General features: G+C 39.7%; 1 protein-coding gene across 2 annotated transcripts in view; it reads left to right on the plus strand.

The window, feature by feature from the left end:
* Nucleotides 1-24,390, plus strand: part of si:ch211-191a24.3 (tensin-3) — a 64,380-nt gene that overhangs the window by 21,445 nt on the left and 18,545 nt on the right. For both annotated transcript variants that reach the window (XM_033964887.2, XM_055221433.1), the window contains 4 exons: nucleotides 2,545-3,393; nucleotides 12,019-12,137; nucleotides 14,559-14,667; nucleotides 14,745-14,813. In XM_033964887.2, coding sequence (XP_033820778.1) covers nucleotides 2,545-3,393; nucleotides 12,019-12,137; nucleotides 14,559-14,667; nucleotides 14,745-14,813 — 1,146 coding nt within the window. The remainder of the gene's footprint in view (nucleotides 1-2,544; nucleotides 3,394-12,018; nucleotides 12,138-14,558; nucleotides 14,668-14,744; nucleotides 14,814-24,390) is intronic.

A 24,390-nucleotide genomic window follows, 5' to 3' on the forward strand; every position in this document is an offset into this window, starting at 1 on the left:
CAAAAATATTTCCATATTCCCAAGCCATTTCAACCCAATTTGTGGATATAATTCCTGTTTTGTTTTTTGTTTTTTACTGTGTGTCCCGTCTCCCACATGTACTTCTGCTTATCACTCCATCTTGTGTCCCGTCTTCTTTCCTTTATCTTTGTCAAAGCTAGTTCCAGGTTCAAGTTGCAGGTTGCGCGCCCATCCCCCTTTTACACACACACGCACACGCACACACAAACCCGCCTCCGTGTTTACATTCCCCGCTCCATAATTGGCCAGCTCAAGGTCCTCTTGTGCTTTGTGTTTTGCTGCGAAAGTGCCCCCGCTCCTTCTCACCTGCCCCTCATGCCTGCTGGCGGGTGAATGATCCACCTCTGTCCCTGTAAATCCTCACAGATTTTTTCTTCTTCCTTATTCCCTGCAGGCACAGAAGTCCCCCATGCTCGCTGTAGTGTGTTACCTGTGTAGTGGGACAGGATGCGAGGGGAGAGAGCAGAGGGGAGGGTGTATGTGTGCATGTGTGTGTTGGTGTGTGTGTCATGGCTGGCTGAAGAGGGGAAGGCAGAGGAGGAGACCAGTCCTGTTTGAAAAGTGATTTTGGAGGCGGGGATTGCGAGCAGTTGAAGCTATGACAGAGAGGCAAAACAGTGCTGTGTGAGTGTGTAAGAGAGCGCAGGGGGAGCCGAGCGACGCTGGGGGGGCTGTTAGCACCTTAAGAGAAGGAATGTTCTTTGCTTTTCTTCAGCTCGCACAACGCAGCCACGAACCACTACAACACAGGAGAGGACTCATCAAAAAATTGGTCTGAACAACTTGTGGGTTTTTGTATCCTTATCTCTCTGCTTTTCCTTGCTTCCTTTCTGCTTGTCATCTCCTGTACCTTCCTCTTTCTGGATTTCTAAGCCAGCATCCTGTTTCTAGTTTGCAACAGTGAAAGTTCAGGTTCTTATTGTGTTTTCCAAGCAAGAATGTTTACGAATGTACTTCTTAAAGCTTTAGTTTGTGTGCAGCTGTGAGGTTTTTACCATGCGTGTCTGGTATTTGAGTTTTATTACCTCTTTGGACCTAAGGGGCTAGTACACACTGCTCTGGTATGCACTGTATGTATTGTCGTAGTAAATATGACTGTCTGTTCCAAAAAAGCAACCTTCATTGTAAGATAAGCGCGGGGGTGTTTTTATGGTGTCACCTTGTTAGTGCGAGTGGAACAAAGCTGTGCGTGATCAGCTGACCTCAATGAGTGACATGTCCTTTACACACACACACATACACACACTATATACATGCATCCCCCAGCGCCGCACAAAGAGCCCTGTGTTATCAAACCAGAAGTGCGTCTGAAGTGATGGCTCTGCTCCAACAGGTAGTGTGCTGCTTGCGTGCATTTTTGTCATCACAACTCAAAGAGATGCAGGTAGAGCAACAGAAATGTGCTGGTTGGGAACTGGCTGAAACTGAACATGACAGTTTAGAAATTTTGTTCTAGTTGGGGGGAAAAAAGCATCTTAATGAGGTGTACTGACTTTATCAACGCCCCTACCATAGTATCATCCGGAGAAACTGATGCCTTCACGAGTTATTATTGTTGGATCTGCAAGCTGAATTCTTCCTACTGACAGATTTTATCAAGATTTGTGATTTTCAAACTTCCAAATGACCTTTCTATCCCATTATGAGTCACTACGTTAACTCTAAATGTGTTGTTTCTACGGTGATGATTTTGCGATAATATTTGAGTGGTGTTTTTAAAGGTTGAATTATGTAACCTTTCTAGTGGATGGCCTACAACGTGTTTGTCTCCATGGAGAGGTTATTGCTGAATATATCCAAGATCCAATATGTTGGTCTGATTTGTGGAGAGGCTATCCTCCTCAGATTAAGAAAACATAAGTTAAAGGCAATAGACAGAAACTTTTAATGTCATGAGTAATAACATCTCTATGGAGGCAAACTGATGATGGACTCTCCTCTTTGAAAGCATGATTTTTGTTTTATTTGTTTAAACCTTGTGTTGAATACTGTGTGTTTCAAACATTGAGGTGGGTAAGTTAGAATGCGACACACACTTATTTTAAGATGTCTACACTGGAACCTGCTACTTCGGTTACATGGCACAGGTTCTTCATCTTCAGGTTGACAAGAGGTGTTGTAATACATCTTTTAGTGACGTTTTCTACCTCACTGTAAACAGCTAACGGTATATCCATGTTTATGACCTTGTACGGACAGTATCTACAATGAGTTAATTCCTTATAGGACCAGCCTTCTATAGATAGTACCTTTCTCGGGCTATAAGTACTAGAAAAACTCCCTTAAAACGTAACGCATGTGCCTGCTGTCTGTATCCTTCATTCATCTGATCAGATAAACTTCTTTCAACCTTCACAATCATACTCTTTAAAGTTACATAGTGCACCTTTAACAGGATCAAGATGGCTCAAATGTGGAAGAGTGTGAAGTATAGGTATTGGTATTGACTACCCCAGTTTGTATATTGTAAAGACAAACAATTACCATGAACATCTGACTAATATTTACTTTCCATGTTCACAGGCTCCTCATCGAATGGCGGGCTATATGCGAAAGTGAGGAAGACCAGCTCTAAAGAATCCTCTTCATTCACCCTGTCTCCCAGTCCTCTCAGCTGTACAGAGCGCTTCCCTTCCGGTAGCAGTGACTCCGGCCTGTCAGTGGCCTCCCACGGCCCAACCAGGACTTCTCAGTGTAGATCATATAAACTTGGAAAATTTGGATCGTGTTTTCCGGATTTGGAGCTGGCCCAATCGTCTTTACGGGCCATGACTGAACTGACGTTGTCCAGTGGGGGAGAGGGGGAGATCGGTGACGAGTCTGGTTTGGGACACACTGTAAATGGTGAAACTTCATCCACCGAGCGAGAGACGGACATTTTGGATGACGAGGATGAACGGCAATCCGCTTTGGAGAGGCCTAGCTCTAGTAGCATGTGCTCGCTGTCTTCTGAGGAGAGGCCAGTCCAAAGTGAAGAAGAATCAGCTCAATCCTGGGTCCACCAACAGCAGCAGCGGATAGTTAGCGCTGCGGTTACAAGGGACATAGCTGGAGATCACAATGTTACTGAGAGAAAGGATGACAAAGCTTGTTTCATAGCTCCGGATGCACCCGTTAGGGGGTCCAGCAGCAGGGAGGCAGTTCAGAGGGGCTTACAAGATGATGGAGCAGACAACACACAGCCCTCGTGCCAAGATGAAGAGTTAGCATCTTTAGCCACAGATATCGACGAGTCAATAGAACAGTTGAACCAGCTTATCTTGGACTTGGACCCCACTTTTGTTCCTGTCCCAACAAAGTGTTCCCCCCTGTCCCGGTCAGCTTCACTCCACAGCAACGGCCTGAGCCACAAAGGACTGAAACATCTCACAGGTAAGAGCACTCACAACTAGAAATGTACGCTTTGCAGTTTATATTATGCTATGACGAATTATAATCAAATCTTAAGATCTTTTTACCATTTGAACTCAGACCAATGCATTCTGTTGTTGTGAGGGCAATACACTTCACCCACATTTGCCTGGGTTGTATAAAGATGGTATATATCTGCTAGCCGCTGCGTTCCAAATAGGAAGTGAGGTGGGCGCGCTTCCTGCTTTACCGACTGGCTCCAATTCACTATCTGTTGAAAAACTGTGGCCCCTCTCCAAATTCACCTCTATGCTGTAACTGCTAGTATCGATTAGCTTCATTTGACTGGAGCCAAACACTATGGGTGACTTCACACTCACTTAGTCCACTTCTTTATACAGGCTATGATGAAAATTATGTCTGTGGGTACAAATGGAACCTGGATGTACCTGTAACAAAGTTCAGTGAAATTGTATTGTCAAAAGTCAGACAATAATATCATGTACTATATCAAATCACAAGCTCTTCTGTTTAAAAACATTGTTTTGCTGCAGTGAAGGTTAAAAATGAGAGGGAACCGCAAAGCCAAGCCATGATCCTTTGCTCTGTTTCAGGGCAGCCGACCTGAAGAAATGACTGTTATTAAACCCTTTGTAAATCTTAATCCTTGTGACTGTAATTACAGCACTAAAGGCCTGTCAGAGCATTTGAAAAGCAAAAGTAGCATTTTCCACAAATCCCTTGTCTGTTCACAGTATCTCACTGAAGAGGCTGTCGCACAGTGAGATGAACACCCTGATAATATTGTATCTTGTTATTTGGATATTGTTACACCCCTGAATGTGAGGAGTGAGTGAATACTGCACAAAAGTGTGAAGCACTTGGAAAAGCACTGCAAACGACCCATGCATCATTGTTAGGCCTGTCACGATAACATATTTTGAAGTGTGACATTTTGCTGAAGAAAACACGATAAACGATAATATGGAAACTAATTTATGCCACTGATGCAAAAACCCAAAGGCAGATTTATACCGCAAATACTATTCTAAATCTACAATATTGTTAAAAAGCATGAGCTGGAATAAATAAACAGCAGAATGAAAGACTTTAGTCATTAGTTTGCATCTGTAATGAGTCACACAAGTTATGAATTCAACCTTCTATGGCTCAAATCTCATAATAAAGCCAGAAAATAACCAAAAGTAGTGCAAAGAAAAAATACACATGATAAATATTGACCCCAAAAAGTCCATATAGTAATTATCGTGACAGGCCTAATTGTTGTAAACTTTTGCTTAATGTGATGTTTAATTTGCCCAAACTCTGCAGTATCGTACCTTTGTGGATGTAGTCGGCATAAGAGCATTGTTTTTCAGCCAAGCATAACATAGCAACAGCTCTAATAACACATAATGTAACTCTTGTAGATTTGTAACATTGCTAAAGTTAACCATATTTAATTAAGTGTCTGCTAAATGGTGGTCACACAAGGACTCATCACAAATGCTACTGACAGGATCCTGTATTACACAAAATGGACTCTTGTGAACTTTAAGTCATGTTGTAATGTTACCGCAACAAAAACATAACCAGAGTTGTGTTTTGTTTCATTCACACATGTTTGAGTAACACTTTATTATTAGTCTGTCTACGTCTCCAAAGCTCAAAACACTCCGTTCCACCTTGTGATGTCATGAAGTGGTAGTTTTTGAGCTGTTCTGTAATAGTCTGTACTGAATGTGTTGTGTGCATGGTGTGCTGATGTGCTACATTTGCTTTTGTGTTATTGTTGCTGTTCTCTTCCCTGTCCTGTAGACTGTTTAACATCAATTTACTGAGGGACTGAAGATGGGAATTATATCTATAATCTTTGCATATTTACATTTTTAAATGTCCATTAATATGTGCTGTCCCTTTACAAATAACTAATACGTTTTCAAGGTAACAGCTCCTTTTACCTTAAATGGACTCTTCTCAGCGTTGAGTTATGTTTGAATATTGTTACCTCCTCAAAAATATACCTGGAGTGGTGTTTTGTTTCATTCACACATGTTTGAGTACCGGTAACCCTTTATTATTAGACAGTTTACATCTCCAAAGCTCAAAATACTCTATTCCACCTTGTGATGTAATGAAGTGGTAGTTTTCTCCTTTTACCTTCAGTTCAGTAGATACAGGCAATTCCATGGCTGAAATTATCCAAATGACTCTCGTGAAGGTTCATGAAGTTTAAAAACACAATGGAGCACTTCCTGTATTACCACATGACATCACAAGGTGGAACAGAGTGTTTTCTGTTTGAGAGAAGATCTCAACCTAAATATGCAGATCAGATAATAGTGTAATATGGGTCCTTTAAAGGTGACACAGCAGGTGATGTCAGTTTGTGAGCTATTAAAAACACTGCAGAAATCTCCTCAAACTGAAAAATCCAGTGTACATTGTATTTGCTGAAAGGGTGGAAGTGCTTGATAAACAGTATGAGAGCAAAGTACTGAGTGTTCTGGCCTGTGATCTCTGTAATATAAATGGAAATGTACTCGAGGCTTAAAATGTGAGAGAGTTAGTGCTGTCAGATATTATTATAAGAGACAAGAGAATGAATTGTGTGCAGGGAAAGGTAAACATAAAAGAGGATTGTTAGCAGAGTTTTGGGGTCAAACAGTTCATTTTCATAGTGCTGTTAGTCACTACGCTGCACTATAGAACTTTTATTTACTCCAATATAAATCTGATGAGTTAGTCGTAGCATCTTATTACACAATGCATACTGATAACAATTGTACCATATAGTGAACAAAAAACACAACAAAGGCATTTGAGCCTATACCAAACTTGAAATAAAATATATCTATATTATATATTCATTATTTGATGCCTTCTCTATGTATTTACAATGTAGAAAGTAGTGAAAAAAAAAAAAAGCATTGAATGAGAGGGTGTGTCCCAACTTTTACCTGGCTGTGCACTTTCAGAACAGCTTAACCTCTAGCCTCACATATTTCCAGAATGGGTTTACTTGGGTCAAATCTATTTACTAGCTGGTCGACCTTCACAGTGTGCACTTTGTTGGAAATACAAACACTGTTCTTTTGGTTTAAGTACATCCCCAACATGAACCTGAACATCCTCTTGACCCTCTGTTTCTACTTCTGTTCACAAAAGACCAGATTTACGTGTTCTCATTTCCACCAAGATAGGGCCTGAAGCTGGAGGCGCATTTTTAAGCTGACCCCTCCTTGTGTATTTACTCTCCTTTAGCACTCAGGGTCATAGGTGTTGTACTTATATCATCACTACACAGTCCCCTTACAGCTGCCCCATCAAAGCTAACCTCGCAGTGGCCCGTGAGGCGCAGAGGAACCAGCTGCCAGTCATGACCAGCTGACAGCTCGTGAATCATGTCCGCCGGGGTTTGCACACTGCTCTGAGCCGACAACATTTAACCTTTGACCCTGCCAGTCAGGACTTGAGGTGAAAGAGTTGTTGGTTTGAGACAAGTAATGAAAACAATAGCTTGTAAATGGCAAGTGACCCAGTTAATACTCATACAGGTCTGAAGGATGGGTCAAATGCAGAGGACCAATTACCGCACAGGGAAGTATACCTTAAAGGTCCTATATTACACTAAATGGACTCTTCTGAGCGTTGATCCGTGTTAGAATGTTGTTACCTTCTCAAAAACATACCTACGGTTGTATTTTCATTCACACATATTTGAGTAACCCTTTATTATTAGTCTGTCTACATCTACAATGCTCAAAATGCTCTGTTCAACCTTATGATGTCATGTGGTAGTTTTCAAGTTAACAGCTACTTTTTACCTTTAGTTCAGTGGAGATTGGCAATTCTAGAGATTCTGAAATGATCCAAATGATTCTAGTGAAGGTGAATGGCGTTTAAAAACACACTGGACCACTTCCTGTTTTACCACATGACATCACGAGGTGGAACAAACAGTTTTCTGTTTGTGGGAACTCAGCGTAGATATACAGTTTGTGTGTTAAACATGTGTGAATGAAACAAAACACATTTCTTGGTATGTTTGTGATGATGAACAACATTAAAATAGACCAGAAAGTAGCGTAATATGGGCCCTTTAACGACAAAGTGAAAGCACATTACTGTACAACATTAAATCATACCAAGAATTAACTAACTATTTTTATTATGTTGTCCAGTTCTCCCGTATCTGATAAGTCACTGCACTCAGCTGCTGATAAATCAGTATTTTGATCCTGTCTTGTTTGAATTTGCTCCATTGTAGATTTCCTTATCTTAAAGTCATAAAAGTAAAGCCCATTCTCTTACATAAATAGTTCAGCTGCTCGGTTTAACTTCCTCAATTCCCAATTGGGATTCTACAGTGGTCTTCCCCGATGTCTCTTCACCCCATATTTTTTTTCTTGCACAGGAAATGAAACATATGGCCTTGTATTTACACAGGTCAGGGGGGTTTTTATTTTTCCCCCAGGTATAATTTCAAACGTAATATTTCACCGAGTGGTTGGATGCTGACAGAGGCTGTTTGTAACATGTTTTGGTGAGCATGTTTGGGAGTTTGTAAGCCATCAGGAATGCGTTTGAAGTTTGACAGAGCAGTTCTCGCGTCATGGGTTCCCATCGTGCCCTCGTCATTGTTTTCGGGGTAGAGGGGTAGTATGAGACACAAAAGCCCCTCTCCGCTCGTACAGCTGGTATCAAGTGATAGTCCACACGCAGTATAACAGACAGAGTGGAAGTTCCCTACGCAGAGCCGCTGGTGTAAGTGGATTAGTTTCACTTGGACAGGCCTGGCTTTCATGTGATTTTAAGGATGAAAGATGCCCCTCAGTGTAACCAGAGCGCATAGTGGCCCCAGCGTCACCGTTTAGAGTTGAATTAGTTGAATGTAACTCCGTTTATAGTAAATCGCGTATGCCAGCGTTTGATTGTGGTGTGCTTTCGGACTGTTTTGGCGGGCAGTGGTCCAGTTACTCGTCCGGCCACAACACCATTTTCAGCTTACAGTAAAGAAACAGGGTTAGCCAAAGGGATTTCAGAGCACATGGCCCAAATACATGTAGAATGAATTAGTCAGGAGTTAAACTGTGGTTTTAAATGAGCTGTGGAATGCATAGTTGGTTGTAATTGGAGGATGTAAAGATTAACGTACCACATGTTGAACAAATGTCTCGATGTTGCACAAAGACAAGACTGGACTCTGTTAAATCAGACCTATTGTGCTTGTGTTTGCTCTATACTTATAATCTATGGCACCTGTGGATCATTCTGTTATAATTTGCACGTTTTAAATCGCAATATTCATCTAAAATGACTTAGTAACAAATCCACTGAAAGTCATCACAACAAAGAGCTGATAGCTGCACATCACATTAGTGAGCAGCAGATTTTTTTTCATTTGTACCAAAATGACTGCACAGTGCTGCTGAATCCTACAAGTATCACTGATTAAGAAAATAAAGTTGAAAAACGAGAGAAGGACGTCACATTGGGCGCGTAACAGGTGGAGGTGGTGGAATTCATCAGCAATATGGCATCTTGAGAATAAGCGATTAAAGATTGCTCAAACATGCACGATTCACTCCAGATTTAACTATAACATGATTAAAAGCTCTGAAAAGTCCATTGTGGAGAATAGGTCTGAGTTAAAATGTACACAACCAGTCAAAAGTCTGGACACACTTTGGACACACTCCTTTATTTCGAAGATTATTTACATTGTAGATTCTCACTGAAGCTTCAAAACTATGAATGACACATGTGGAGTGTAGTAAACAAAAACTACCGGTAAACTCAAATTAACTCAAAACTTGTTAGATTTTTTTTTTTTTTTAAATAGCCTACTGTGGACAATGTATAAATGTAATATTGCTTACTTTCTAACAAAGGTGTAAAACGTCCTGTTTTCCGTGCAGCAGTGCCCATATATCACCCCAGCTCTGTGGTATTATAGAACACTGATGCAATCCCATTGTTCGACTGCTTTAAATTTCTTATCTATAGAATGTTAACTCACACTCTTCGAGTAACATAAAGCATTGGTACAAGCTCACCTTCTTTAGACTCTGTTAGACCCTATTAGACCCTGGTACAATCTCAGCGTGTACTGCCTTTAACCCGACTGTATTGCTATAACCGACAATAAAGATCTACAGAATGATCCCAGAATGAACAAGGGCTTGCAGCGCTGTCAACAAAGCGAAGCATGGATACTGTGAGCATTTAAATATAAAATGCAAACACATATTTAGTTAACAGTTAAGGTAGCTGTTAACTTGAAAACTACCGCTTCATGACATCACAAGGTGGAACATTTTGAGCTTTGGAGATGTGGTGAATGAAACACAACACAACTCCAGGTGTGTTTTAAGGTGATAATAACATTCTAACATGGCTTAAAGCTCACAGGAGACAATTCTGCGTAATATATGACCTTTAAAATCAAAGTAATTTAAATAATTTCAACCAGGTGCACATGGAATTCTCTGTGTATTTCCTGAAGTACATCTCTGAAAGAAGGATAAACATGAGGTTAGCCTGACCTTTCAACTTCAACCCTGACATTCCAGGTATAGATAGTCATCCACACCCATTACAATGCATTGTTATATTTACCTAAAGCGAGGAATTCTTGGTATGCACGATGTTGCATATGGGCTATAATTATTTTGTATTTCCCCCGGAGACATCGTCAGTCTATGTTTACTGAGCATTTAGGACGTGAAGAGCCAAAAAGCCGAGTAAGAGACACAAATGGAAAACATCTTTAGGTAGAGCAGGGAAATGAGTTGAAATATCAGATTAACTTACAATTGTTTCATAAAGTTAATGATAAGTCACTTGAATGTTGGTCAGTCTGTTGGTTTTGTCACCATGCTGAAATTTCAAACTCGATTTCGATACTAAGGAATCCACCTGATACTTGATACCAATTACTATATCTCAATGAAGATAAAACCTGCTCCTTTTTTAGTAATTTTATTTATTTATTTTTCTTTATGACCCAATGAAAGCACTTAGACTCTCTTTTTCATTGGGCTGTCTAATGCTCATGCTAATAGTTGACAGTAGCTCAGTTGGTGGAACGTTTGGAGCCAGAGTTGAGTGAAAAGCACCCCCATGATCACTTCCTATTTGGAGCAGCTGCTAGCGGGTTAGCTATGCCCACTTATATATACAGTCTATGGTGTTTGTCCACAGATCCGCAGGTTGGTGGTTCAGATCTCGCTCTCTAGGCCTGTCATGATAATCACTATATCGACTTATCGTTCAATATATGAAAGCAGGAACAGTATTTTTTGGGAGCGATATTTATCGTGTGTACATTTGAATGAATAATTTCTATGACTCATTACAGATGCAAACTAATGACTAAAGTGTTGCTTATGATTTTTTTAATAATATCGTAGAGTTATAATAGTTTTTGTGGTTTAAATCTGCTCTCAGGTTATTGTGTCAGGTGTGTGTCTGTGAACGGGTGAGTGGTTCCTTGATGTAAAGTGCTTTGAGAGCCTTGCAGGTGGAAAAGTGCTATATAAAAATCTGAGCATTTACCATTTGACCATTTAAGCTCTACTCTCGGTGGTCTTTGTGAACGGTGCAGACTTTTGTAGTGAGCAGCCCCACAGCTCAAGGGGGCGTCTGAAACCAGCCCCTGATTGTTCTAGCAGATGTTTTCCAGATAAGACATTGTGATGTTCCACCATCTGTTCACACTGGAGTCTGCGTTAGTCACACAAACTGACCCTGATGGGAACTATATACGCCTCTTCTGATGAACCTAGTGATAGATGCTTTTGTCTGGCCCGCAGCATGACAAATACAACCTCCCACCTGGTTCTGATCAGCTACATTAATGTACAAGCCCTAAACATAACCATCAGTAGCTGTGTTTACATGCACTTCAAACAATCGGATTATTATCTGATTTCTGGAATGATCACATTGATACGGGAGCATTTAAAACAAGATCAAATGACTGTATAAGTCTAAGGACTGGCCACACTAGAATTGAGATGGTAAAATGAGCTTTTGGCTGTTTAACTTCACAAAAATGGGCTATATTTTAAGAATAAGCAAAATTAGATACTTTGGTGCCACTAATGCAATCTAATAATCTGGTAACAAACTTTTACACTACCTCGCTCCTGTTTTTAATGTTTTAAATTGATTTATATTATACTTACTGTATTTTTTCTGTATTCCGAACAGAGTGCCCATGAAAAAGAGAGTTTAAGTGCTCTAATAAATCGTAATAACTCTAATAAATGAATAACTAAGTAAACAGTTATGTGAGTAATAAGATTGTTCACATTTGTGCAGGTTTTAACAAGGAAATATATGCAAAAAAGTGCAAACTGCAGGGCAGAGACAAAAGTGAAAATAAAAATATTGGTTTAAGTAGTCGTGCGTTGTACTTATAGTCTTCCAAATACAGCTCTGTATTCTGTAAATCATTTAACAACCAGGTGTTTTGATGATCCGTTTTCGTACTAGACTCACATCAAAAATCAGATTAATTATGGGGTTATGTGATTATTCCAGTTATCTGATGTTTCCTGGCCTTGTAAATGTACCACGTGTGTGTTGTGCTTGTGACTGGTTTGGTTTCATGTTTGATTCTGATTGTGGTCTGTGCAGGGTGGACGCAGCAGAAGCAGTTCAGTGATGTGACAGACTACTGCGGGAACCATAGTCCTGAGTGGAGGATCCAAACGAGCTCCCCGTCTTCGCTCTGCAGTCCCTCGTACACAACACAGGTGACTCCCTATCACTCTCTCTCTCTAATGTTATGATGCAAAATCACGTCAAAACTGGGACTAAACCAAGAACTAAACCAGGACTAGGACTAAAATAGGATCAAACCAAGTCCATGAATGTAATATAAGCATTTTCTTATTTACTCAGAACCAGAGTATAGATAAAAACACATTTTCTCAAAAGTAACTAAATAGTATAACTTCATCTCACTGTTAAATATAGTTTAAAAGTCCTATATTATGGAAAATTGACTCTTGCAAGCTTTAAGCCATGTTATAATGCTGTTCCCTCCTCAGAAACATACCCATAATTGTGCTTTATTTCCTTCACACATGTTTGAGTAACACTTTATTATTAGTCCATCTACATCTCCAAAGCTCAAAACGCTCTATTCCACCTTGTGATGTCATGAAGCGCTACTTTTCAACAGTTACTTTTTACCGTTTGTTTAGTAGAGATTGCCAATTCCAGGGCTGAAATCATCCAAATGATTCTAGTGAAGGTGTATGGAGTTTAAAAACACAGTGGAGCATTTCCTGTATAACCACATGACATCACAAGGTGGAACAGAGTGTTTTCTGTTTGAGAGAAGAACTCAGCCTAAATATGCAGTTGTTTTGTGTTAAACATGTGAGAATGAAACAAAACACAACTCCAGGTCTGTTTGTGATGAGGAAACAACATTATAACAGATTAGGAAATAGCATAATATGGGCCCTTTTGTTTTTAGCATGTTCCTAATGTGTTTCTGTGCTCCTCACATGTTTCTAATGTAGTTGTATTGTATTTCTAACATGTGTTTTTATGTCCAGTGTTGCACTCACTATCAGTATCATCTCACTCCTTTGTTCTGTGCTGTGTTTTCTGTGTTAAAAGCCTTTCTAAAGACAAGTGCTGTGAATTAGCTCCATCTATAAGCACTTTGATGCATGCATGGGGCTGCGTTGCTACAGTTAGTCAGTGGTTTTTGCATGCATTCCTATTGAAATAAACCACATACATTAAAAGAAAAAGGTTGCAAAAAGTATAGTAGACGAGCATGCAGTTGGTTGAGACAATAATGAGACAATTACTATCATTTTATTTCATACAGTTTGAGTCACTTATCGGCCATATTTCATCATTTATGCGTTTCTGGTAATACGACGAGGATTTAAGCAGGATTTTGTTATCCCGTTGCTGTTTTTAGACAATGGGTCTTTGGGGAGAAAATTAGACTATGAGGTGCTACTGTTATTGCTGCACAAATACTGTAGTACTTACACCATGAGCTGTTAAGCACTTAATTCCCTTGAGGTTTGAATTACTGTCATAAATCATAAAACTAGACGTGGTGTTAGATCACAAGTTCAGATTGGGAAAAAAAATGTTCGGAGCTATGCTGGAAAACCCTCCAACCCTCGTTTATAGCCGCATGACAGATGGATAGATTGAAAGATAGGTTGTAGTGACAGTAGCTTAGTTGATAGATAGTTCACTCATCTGAATAAAAACATCATTGGTAGAGCGTTCAGAGCCACTGACTCACAGGTTGGTAGTGCGATTTCACATTTCCGCATATGAATGCTGTCGTTGTGTCCTTCAGCAAGACATAGCTAACCTGGCTGCTGCGTTCCAAATAGGACGTGAGCATGGGCTTCATCGACTTCACTTTACATTAAGAAACTGTGTCTCCTCTCTCTGTAACTGCTGCTGTGAGGCTCGTCATTTTGGTCTTAGAATGTTTGTATCAACCCGCTGTACATGATCCTGGGGTTTCTATTTACCTATTGTGTCCGTAAATCAAAATATGAACATTAATAAGAGACAAATCATGATTGACAGTGTTGCTAAGTGCCCACCCCCTGTCAAACCACCAATGCTTCACTCCATATTGGCTCTTTGGTTGCTACGCTACTCCAAATTCGCTCTATAACTGCTAACCTCGATTAGCTTCATTTGACTGGAACTAAGCGCTATGGGTGACGTCACAATCACTTAGTCCACTTCTTTATACGGTCCATGGGCGAGACACTTAACCTACATCACCCCCAATGTCCGCGTTCAATGGTGAGTGAATGTGTGTGTGAATGGGTGAGTGGTTCCTTTGAGGTGGAAAAGTGCTATATAAAAAAATCACCATTGAGGCATCTGGATAACAGTGTCTTCTCGTGATGTGACGAATGGACCATCTCAAGTTTAGAAAACAAGCACTGACTTCTGTTTCTTATTTTCATTCTTTTTTACTTCCATTTAATGTGCTTTTGTTCTACCTCTCGCAGCTCTGTGGCATGAATAGTCTAATTGTTTACACCACAACAGAGGCTGTGGCCATGTACAGATCACAAGATGTCTGCTGCTGGTGTGTGTCTGTGTGGGCTTGTCACCTCATAACGCTGTATTTTTACTCTACTTTCTGACTTTTCCTCTTTTTTGCACAGCATGGGAATCTCTACAAAACCAACAGTGTGGACTACGCTGGACAAACACTCCCCAATGACCTGGTCCCACCAACCCCGGCCTTCCCCGTGTCCCCTACAACGCCCTATGGTAAGATGGACTCGTGAAAATGGGTGTTAATGTTTGGATTGGTTTGTATCTTATCAGTGCTTTCCTGTTCTTTCCAGTGAAACAGTTCTCTGAGTTTTCCCAGATTCGGAGTGGTGGGCAGTGGGACCAGCACATCTGGACACAAGGTACGTGTTCCCAGGAGCTTGTTTGTGCCTGACTGACCAGAGCAGTGAATGTTGAACCCAAACACTTGGACTAATTGTTGCCAGACGGGGGGTTGGCTATAATACCTCAGCTTCAGGCTCAGAGCTCTATCAACAATGAACTTTACGCTCATTTTCTGGTGCCCTCTTGAACCCTAAAAGTTAAGTTGTTTAGTGATATTCTTAAAGCTGACCTGTTATGCAAAATTGTCTTTTCAGAGCTTTTAACCATGTTGTAGTTGTTTCCTTCGCATTTACCCTTTGAAGTTACATTTGGAGGGATTCATGCATATCTTTAATCGCTTATTTTCAAGACAATCAATCCCTGTTTTCGCCACCATCAGCACACACCCACTGCTCTGTACTTTCTTCGTTCTTTAGTTTTCTTTCCTTAATCGGTGATACTCGTAGGATTCGGCAGCATCATGTAGTCATTTTTGTACAAATAAAAAACGCTACTCGCTAGTCTGATGTGCAGCTGTCCATAGGGGGCGCCGACAGCTACACGGCTCTTTGTTGTGATGAAGTTTACGGTGACATCAGCTTCCACTGGGCACCGCAGTTTTGTAACCCAGACGTCAGAGAACGTGTTTCTTTTAAGTCATTTTTTATAAATACTGCGATTTAAAATGTGCAAATTATACCATAATGATCCATGGGTGTCATAAATTATAACTATAAAGCAGACACAAGCGCAGTAGGTCTGATTTAATCTCTCAGTTGGGTGTGTACGTGCATCATGGACTGGTTTGAATATATTTGAAGTTATCAGTACATTTTAGGTGTGATTATAAATGTTTATCACCAGGTTATTAAAGTGCATTAGTAGCACCAATGTATCCAGTTTTACATGTCCTCCATTTATCCACCTGTTTCTCTGTATTGAGATGCTATTGCTTTGGCTGGAATGTTCCACAGTATGGCATTAAACATAACCATATCGCGTTTATTCAATTGCAAGTGTTTTTATTGCTACAAAATATCACAAAATCAGGCTCCCCTCGTGACAGATCTGATCTGCCTCTTGGCCTATAGTGACACCACCTGCTTTTTTCCATGAGGAACAATAACTGTAATGCCAGGCAGTGGAAAATTCCAGGCCAAACATTATCAGCTCCATGGAGATGCCCTTTACCTGAAAAGTTGAAAAATGGCAAGCATACAATTCTTAACCAGATTATATTCAAATCTGTGCTATTTTTGGGGTTGTTTCTGTACGGGTTTTCAGTATATCTACAAAACTGGTCTAAATATGGAAAAGTATTGACCCGGCAACAGGTGATGCACAAGTATAAAATCGTCCAACAGATGTTAAAACTGGTTCAGAAAGTGTTTGGAGCAATGTAAAAGCATTATTAAAAATATACAAGGGACAGATTATGGCGTGCCTGTATCAATAAATGCCCTATATTACGCAAAATTGACTCTTGTGAGCTTTTAGCCATGGTATAATGTTGTTATCTCATGAAAAATATACCTAGAGTTGTGTTTTGTTTCATTGACACACGTTTGAGTAACCCTTTATTATTAATACGTCTATGTCTAAAGCTCAAAATGCTCGGGCCACCTTGTGATGTCATCTAGTGTTAGTTTTGAAGTTAACCGCTACCTAAACGCTACTGTTACCTTTAGTTCAGTAGAAATTGGCAATTCAGCTCTGAAATTATCTCAATGATTCTAGTGAAGGTGTGTGGAGTTTAATAACAAAGTGGATCATTTCCTGTATTACCACATGATGACATCACAAGGGGGAACAGAGTGTTTTCTGTTTGAGAGAAGAACTCAGTTTAAATATGCAGATTTGTGTATTAAACATGTGTGAATGAAACAAAAACACAACTCCAGGTCTGTTTGTGATGAGGAAACAACATTAGAACACAGATCAGAAAATAGCGTCATATGGGCCCTTTAAATTTCTACTGACTTAACTAAACAGATGGTAAATATTTATACAAATCGTAGTGGATGTCCTGCCCGGCCCATGCAAACAGCTGATTCGGGCTCCCGGCTAATAATAGGGGAGGTAACAGAGGAAGAGAGCAGGCTGCTGGCAGGATGTCCTCTTGTCCTGTTCAGGGAGGGGACAGGGGAGAGGGGACGGTCTTTTGTTTTCGGGGGCATCCGGAGGGACCTGTGCCTCAGAAGATATGAGGCCCACAGCTGCACAAGGAATTTAGCCTGGTGTTAAAACAGGACCGGCTTTTATGGGCCTTATCTAAGAAGCTATTTCCTGAGATGTTTTTTGTTGACATGAGAAATTGTACAATGATTTATGCCCAAAAGTGTCTTCCTGAAATAGTTAGTTGAGTCCTTGATTTTGGTTTTGAGTTACTCCACCCAAGTCACCCAAGGGTAAAAGGAGTAGCTTTGGACTTACGTTAACTTAGGGACATAGGAAATTGGAACATATTGTCTTAAACTGTACAAACTGGCTGGTCAGTTGTTTTTTAATGTGTTTAATTCATAGACGTCATCTGATGTGATAAGGCTAAAATGCTATGCAAGATTAAGGAAATTAAAATGGTCGTGAACAGGCATGGGACGATATTGGAATTTGGTGTCACAGTTATCATGGCCAAAATAATTCCGATTAATAATTACATCATCATAATGATTAAAGTACAGTTAAAAATGTTATGGATATGAATAACTATAATTTTTTATATGATGAATAAGTTTCATATTTAAACAACTGTTATATTCAAGTCAAGTTTACTTTTATAGCACAACTTCAGCTGAAAGTGCTTCCCATAAAAGGCAACACAAAACAAATACAGATAAAACAATAAATAGGAAAAGAACAATAAAACACCAAGATATCCTTTGTAATGCCTGGCCGCTGATCGCCTGGTGATGGCTGTGTCCTGATCCTGTTCCCTGGACCTTCTTCAGTTCTAAAGAAGCAGCTTGGAATAACAGCAAAATGTCTTCACTCCTACAACGATTTGTCCACTTGACAGATTTAAACTTCATCTTTTGCTATGGATCAGACCTGGACGACTGAGGGATTACACAGACATGATACATCTCCAAATTCTCCCCTATAACTGCTCTAGCCTCGATGAGCTTCATTTAACTGGAGCTGAACCCTGTGGCTGACATCACACTCACTTAGCCCACTTCTTTATAAAGTCCATGGGCAAGACACTTAACCCTGGAACACTCCTATAATAGAAGCTCACAGAAATCAACTTGGCTAAATATGTCCCCCTTAAAATCATTCCATTATTTCATATTGTCAAATTCACTTTGCTTTTACCTTCAACTTGAGAAGCTTAATCTATATAAGTGATGGGTGAAATGGTGCAGTCAAAGGGAATTAGACATCAGATGGATTTTCAGGCCGACAAAGAGCATTAACAAGCTGGGATTAGAGACTAGAGCGGATTTAAGAGTTATGGGAATCCAACCTTAAAGTTTGAGCTTTACATCTCATTATGGCATAAGATTTTTTTTTATTAACAAAAACTGATAATACACTTTTTTTTGTGCTTAGTTTTCTTATAGAGGAAACAGCGCTTGAAGGACAGATGTGTGTGGCCATTGTGAATGTTTGTATGAAAACAAAGGGGAGGATGAAGGAGTAACTATACTGTACAGAAACCTGCACATTTGTTCTTTTTTTTGTCAGGATGGGCAGATGGATTAACAAAAGACATATCTGTCCCTGGTCTGGGTGCAGACAGTAGCTTCCTGTTCCCACGTTAGACACATCACAGTCTGGTCTCAACATTACGTTACTATTACATAAACACTTATTTTTGTTTATAGTGTTTAAAGCTTTGGAGGAAATTTGATGCAGATTGAACATTATTGTGCTTAATTTCTTAAAAAGATATGGGTGTATGCTGTCTTTCGAAGAAGTTTTCATACATAATCATACAGTAAATCCAGAACTAAACCAGGACTAAAACTCAAAAGGACCAAACCAAGTCTACATCAGGACTGAACTTGGCATAATGACAGTATATTTATTTACTAAACATGGATTTGCAAAGTGGTAGTTTTATTTACAGTGAGGGAATTAGTTTGAGGTTGGATGTCAGTTTATCAGATTTAAGCTTTTTGTTGCAAATGTTGCTATGAATTAGCCCTTAGGTTTGAAGACATTTTTGCTCCCAATCCAGTGATGTGCCTCACAGCTAAAAGGTTCTGGGTTCGATTACCTCAGCTGTGTAGAGTTTTTGAGTCCTTTTTGTGGTGTATTTTGTTCAGGTTCTCTGGTTTATTTCATCAACCCAACACAGGCAGGTATTCTGACCAACATTCTGGCTTGGATCTTCTGTTCTGTTGATGTTCATCTTTAAAAATGGCAAAGATGGGTCAGTTTTCCCAGCAGGAAAAAATAACTTTAAAGGTCCTATATTACACAAAATCAACTCTTATGAGCTTTAAGTCATGTTATAATGCTGTTACCTCCTCACAGACATACCTGGAGGTGTGTTTTGTTTCATATAGCATGTTGGAATAATGCTTTATGATGAGTCTGTCTACATCTCAAAGGTTCAAAATGCTCTGTTCCACCTTGTGATGTCATGTAGTGGTAGTTTTCAAGTCAACCGCTCCTTTTACCTTGATTGAGACGGGCAATTCCAGAGATGAAATGATCCTAAGCAGAGACTTCCAGACTTTCCTCACCCCAGACACGTCCTCCAGCTCCTCCGGTGGGACCCCAACATGTTCATTATTATGACCCAAGACATTATAACATAGATCAGAAAATAGCGTAATACAGGCCCTTTAATCTTATGTAAGTAACAATACTAAGATATTCCCTCAATCCAAAACCAGGAATGCTTATCAATTTCCGTCTACATTTTTCTGCCTTTTTACCCGTCTAAGCTACCTGCTGTCATGTGTAGTGTATAAACTTTCATTTCCTCATGCAGACAACATATGGCTCTAAGTATTACATAAGTTGACATCCTTTGTGTACATATGGAGCAGGGAAAACAAACAGGCCGGGAGTATGGACAGGAGGGGCCCGGCCGGAGGAAGTGGGATTCAGCCAGAGGAATGTCCATGTTATGAGCTGCTCTTTGGTTCAGGCAGATGGGCCGCAGACAAACACTCCACTGTCTCATCCCCAGGGTCAAAGGTCAGGAGAAAGTACCAGGGGGCGGCTGTAGGGCGCGTCTCACGTCGTAAAACGGAGTGGGAGACAGAATAATGTATATCTGAAATGTTACACATTCTCATCTATTAAAGGACAACTGTGTACAGTCTGTGGTCTACTGTGAACTAATTGGAATGTTTAAGACAGCAACACAGGTTCAAGAGAATCGCTATTTCAAATTATAAAAATGTAGGTTAATAATTTGTATGGTAATTCAAATTTGGGCTCTGCAATTAACCCAAATGCGCTGACTGGCACATATTATATATATATATATATATATATATATATATATATATATATATATATATATATATATATATATATATATATATATATATATATATATATATATATATATATATATATATATATATATATATATATATATATATATATTTTGTTATCACATTTTTTATTCAAGTATTTATCTCATCTATACAGGGTACAGTCTGATTACCTTTTTTTTTACCCCCTTTCCAAACCTCACACCTCCCACCCACTCTGCTGGGCATATACACAGAAAAAAATAATAATAGTAAATATACCCAAAAAAAAAAAAATATATAAAAAAAAAAATATATATATATATATATATATATATATATATATATATATATATATATATATATATATATATATATATATATATATATATATATATATATATATATATATATATATCAAATTGTATTATTTTATTATTTTACTTTTATTGTTTTACATATTTTGTATTTTGAATAGCAGACATAAATATTCAAAAAAAAGCAAGTAAGAAAAAAAAAAGGAAAACTATAGGCAAATATCTGTAACCAAATTCATTTCTTATCTTCAGTGATCGGAAGGTGTCTTTTGGGTCATATCACCCAAGCTTGTATTGCATTTAGGCCTGTACCGGTAAACATAAAGTAATTATACTCAAGAAGAAATAAATATATTAATAGGTAAGTTTTAATAAGTCTCTCATTGTCTAAAAATGATATAAATACTATAACTGGTATTGAAACTCATTTGAACAAGTATACTATACACTATACATACAGGACCTTTCCTCATAGTTTTAGAATGGTTTTGATTATGGATTCAGCAATCTGATTGTGATATCTGACGTCGGGGCCGATACTGGATCAGATATCGACTTCCAAATATCCGTTCAACCGATATCTCATTTAGACATATACACTGATGTAATAAGACTATTTACTGGTTGTTGTCGGCCCAGAAACTCTCAGAATGTTTGAACTTTTATATAAAGTTGTTCTGTCGTTACTCGAGGGATAGATAACGGCTACATAACACATTTGGAACAGCTCTGTTTTATTTTATTTTTGTTTAAAGGAATCCTGCTTTCAGACTCTGCGCTAGTACCAGTTATGAAAAAACAGCTATGATCACGTGTTGAAAACCAAGATGTGTGTCAAGATTCAGACCCTTTCCTCAGTACCTAAATCCAGTTTGAAATTTCAGTACCTTGACGACACTAGTGATGGCTTCCTCAGGTCTGTCCCTTTAATAACCTCCCTCCAGCCCTTTCCTCCCTCATGCTCGAGAGACTACACCACTATGGGCAAGCTCTGGTCTGAAAACAAAAGTGCTCTCCACACTGTTCCATCTTTTTTACAGCCTGATTTGTGAAGTGTCTACGCGGGTGAGACACATGCCGTGGAGCCGTGGTCACTCTGTATGTCTGCGTGCTTTTGTGCCGTTTGTGCTGACCAGATGGTGGGAGAGGAGGGACGCATGCCCTGACAGAGAGCCCATAGAACAAGACCTCCCTTCCCCCAACCCCCCCCCCATCCCAACCCTCAAATCACCCCTCTGTACCCACCGCTGCCTCTCAGTGGTCCGTAAAAGTCCACATGTAACCCCTGACCCCACTGGAATCCGCTCTGATTGGGTGAAAGTTGCTGGTAGTAACTGGGTAGGGACAACACTGGTGGTCAGCAAGGAGAGGAAGAGGGAGGGTATGTGTGCTTGTGTGCTTGTGTGTGCATGTGTATGGGGGGGGGTAGTGACATTCCCTAAATCTCCTCCTCTGCCTCCGTCCCACCCTTCATACAAATCTGGCTAGTGTCAAAACAAGAATGAAAGTGGAGTGAGGAGCATGGTCATGGATGTGCTCGTTTAACTAGACACAAACACAGCTCTGAAGTGAGTTTATCCGGGTGGTATCGGGGGAAAATTGCAAGAAAAGTTTCATAGAAGCTTGGAAAATTGAAGAAACAGGAAATCCGAACTCGCCGGGTGACTGTTGAGGGTGCTTCACCATGACCGCATCTCTTGGTATGTACATGTGAGTTAGTCATACTCAAAAGAATGCAGCGTTTGTTCAAAGTTAGCAGTTTTCTCTGTGGAATTAGTGACAGTTTGTTGTGAATCTAAACTGCTTGACTAACGACTTAACTGGAATGCTGTACGGATGATTGGATATGGCTTTATTATGCGGGAAATGTGCATGTGTGAGAAAGTTTATGAAGTTGGTGTATAGGCTTTAACGAATTAGCTCATATTAGTGGGTTTCAGATGACATCATGACATTCTATGGGCCAATAATGTTCAATACAGATGGGGTGCAGCTAAAACGAATATTGTTAGAGTACTGCATATGTTTGTTGTACTGCAGAAATGATCAGGTTGAAAATTTGTGCATTTATGGTTTGGATATTTCATAGTAAAGTGCAATGTAATCAATAGGGGAAACTGGTTCTTGCCCCCCATCTGGAAGTATGACCTCATCGCATTCTCGAATCTGAAACGCGCCAATAAATGGATGATTGGGATTGAAATATAGCTTATGTGACACTATATAAAGTTGATCCAAAAGCCTTGAACAAAAATCTCAAAATTCTACACAATGGGGTATTCAAAGCTGTTCTGGTACATTGCATACAGTAGTGCCCATTGTCCCCAGCTGGTTTTGTAGACTCCTAACACCTTCTTTGCTGGTTACTTATGACTTCCTCCTCTCTACACGAGATTTCCTATGCTCCCCCTTGTTTATCACAGTGTCACTCCCGGGAGCTTTAACGAGGATGCAGTGGGCTCTTCTGGGCTGTCCGTTTCAGGAATGCGGGTGCCATGTTGGTGTGTCAGATACCTCTCTTCTCCAACATCTCTTTTCTTTGTCTTCTGTGATCTTGTTCAATGGGTTTTTGTTGTGAGTGGAGTTGCGAGCGGCGGGACTGTGGACCCTTTGCTGGGGAGATGAGGTGGTTTGTTCCATTGCCATAAGTATGATCTCACCGGTTTAAAAGGCTGGTTCTGGTTCAATCCTGACGTCAGGGAGAGTGGATGTATTGGTGGTTAACCGAGGCAGTTTTTCTGTTTGGTTTCAACACCAACAGTGAGCCAGTTTAACCAAAATTGTGCAAAAGCTGAATGTTTATGAAGGAGGGTTGTCGAAAAGAATCAAAACTCAGATGAACATTGAAACTAGATACTCATTTGAGAAAGTATCGCTACAGGAAAAATCGCATAAATAGGACAAATTTGAAAAGTCATGATCACATAACTGGAATACAAGACCATATGGGCCATTTCAAAGAAACCACCATCATTTTGTGTATCATTACAACACTATTATGAAGTTTTTGTTAGTAGTTACCCCATCACACGCAGAAAAGTACAGTATTTAACCTAGCCCAGATATAACTAACGTTTTGCGATGTTTTTACATTTACAGTTCAATCAAAAATCAACTCAGTGCCACATTTTGTTTGGCACTGACTTGATCCAACCCTCAGTTCATTCTGTAATTGCGTCCTTGGGCAAGACACTGCACTTACCCAGTTTGTGTTCACAGTTGTGGTTGAAGACGCTGTAAAGGTAGACTAGCAGTCATGTCGTGGTTACTGTGCCGTGGGGCAGATGTGGCTACAAAAATGTCTTTCACTGTAGAATGTGGGTGAATTAAGGGTCAGTGAATAAGGCGAACCCTGGCGTTTTCAATATTAAATAAGCTCACATGTTGGCGGTGTGATTCTAGTGTACACCGGAGTATGAATGAATGTGTGACTGGGTGAGTGTTTCCTTAATGTAAAGTGCTTTGAGTGCCTAAAAAGGTGGAAAAGCGCTGTATAAAAATGTGACTATTTAGCATAAGCACGACTGTTTAACACAAAGACAATGGGGGACAGTACTTTACACGCAATGAACATGACTTAATGTTCATTGCCTTCATTACCAGACAAAGTAAAAATGCAGACGTTGTTCTGTTTGAAACCATAATCACACTTCTATTGTTAGCTACAGTTTCAAATGTGTTTCTTTTGGCTTATATTGAGCCGTTGATGAGTGAATGGTTTTCCTTTATTGGGTCTCATGGAACTCGAGGGCAAAGAATCAGAAAAATCAAACCACACAGATGGAAAAAGTTGACTTCACAGTGGACAGAAGGCCAGCGCGTCTTCAAAGTCAACGGAAAGTCATCATTAAGTCTGCAAT

This window comes from Periophthalmus magnuspinnatus, chromosome 4 (genome assembly GCF_009829125.3).
Source record: "Periophthalmus magnuspinnatus isolate fPerMag1 chromosome 4, fPerMag1.2.pri, whole genome shotgun sequence".
Lineage (NCBI taxonomy): Eukaryota > Metazoa > Chordata > Actinopteri > Gobiiformes > Gobiidae > Periophthalmus > Periophthalmus magnuspinnatus.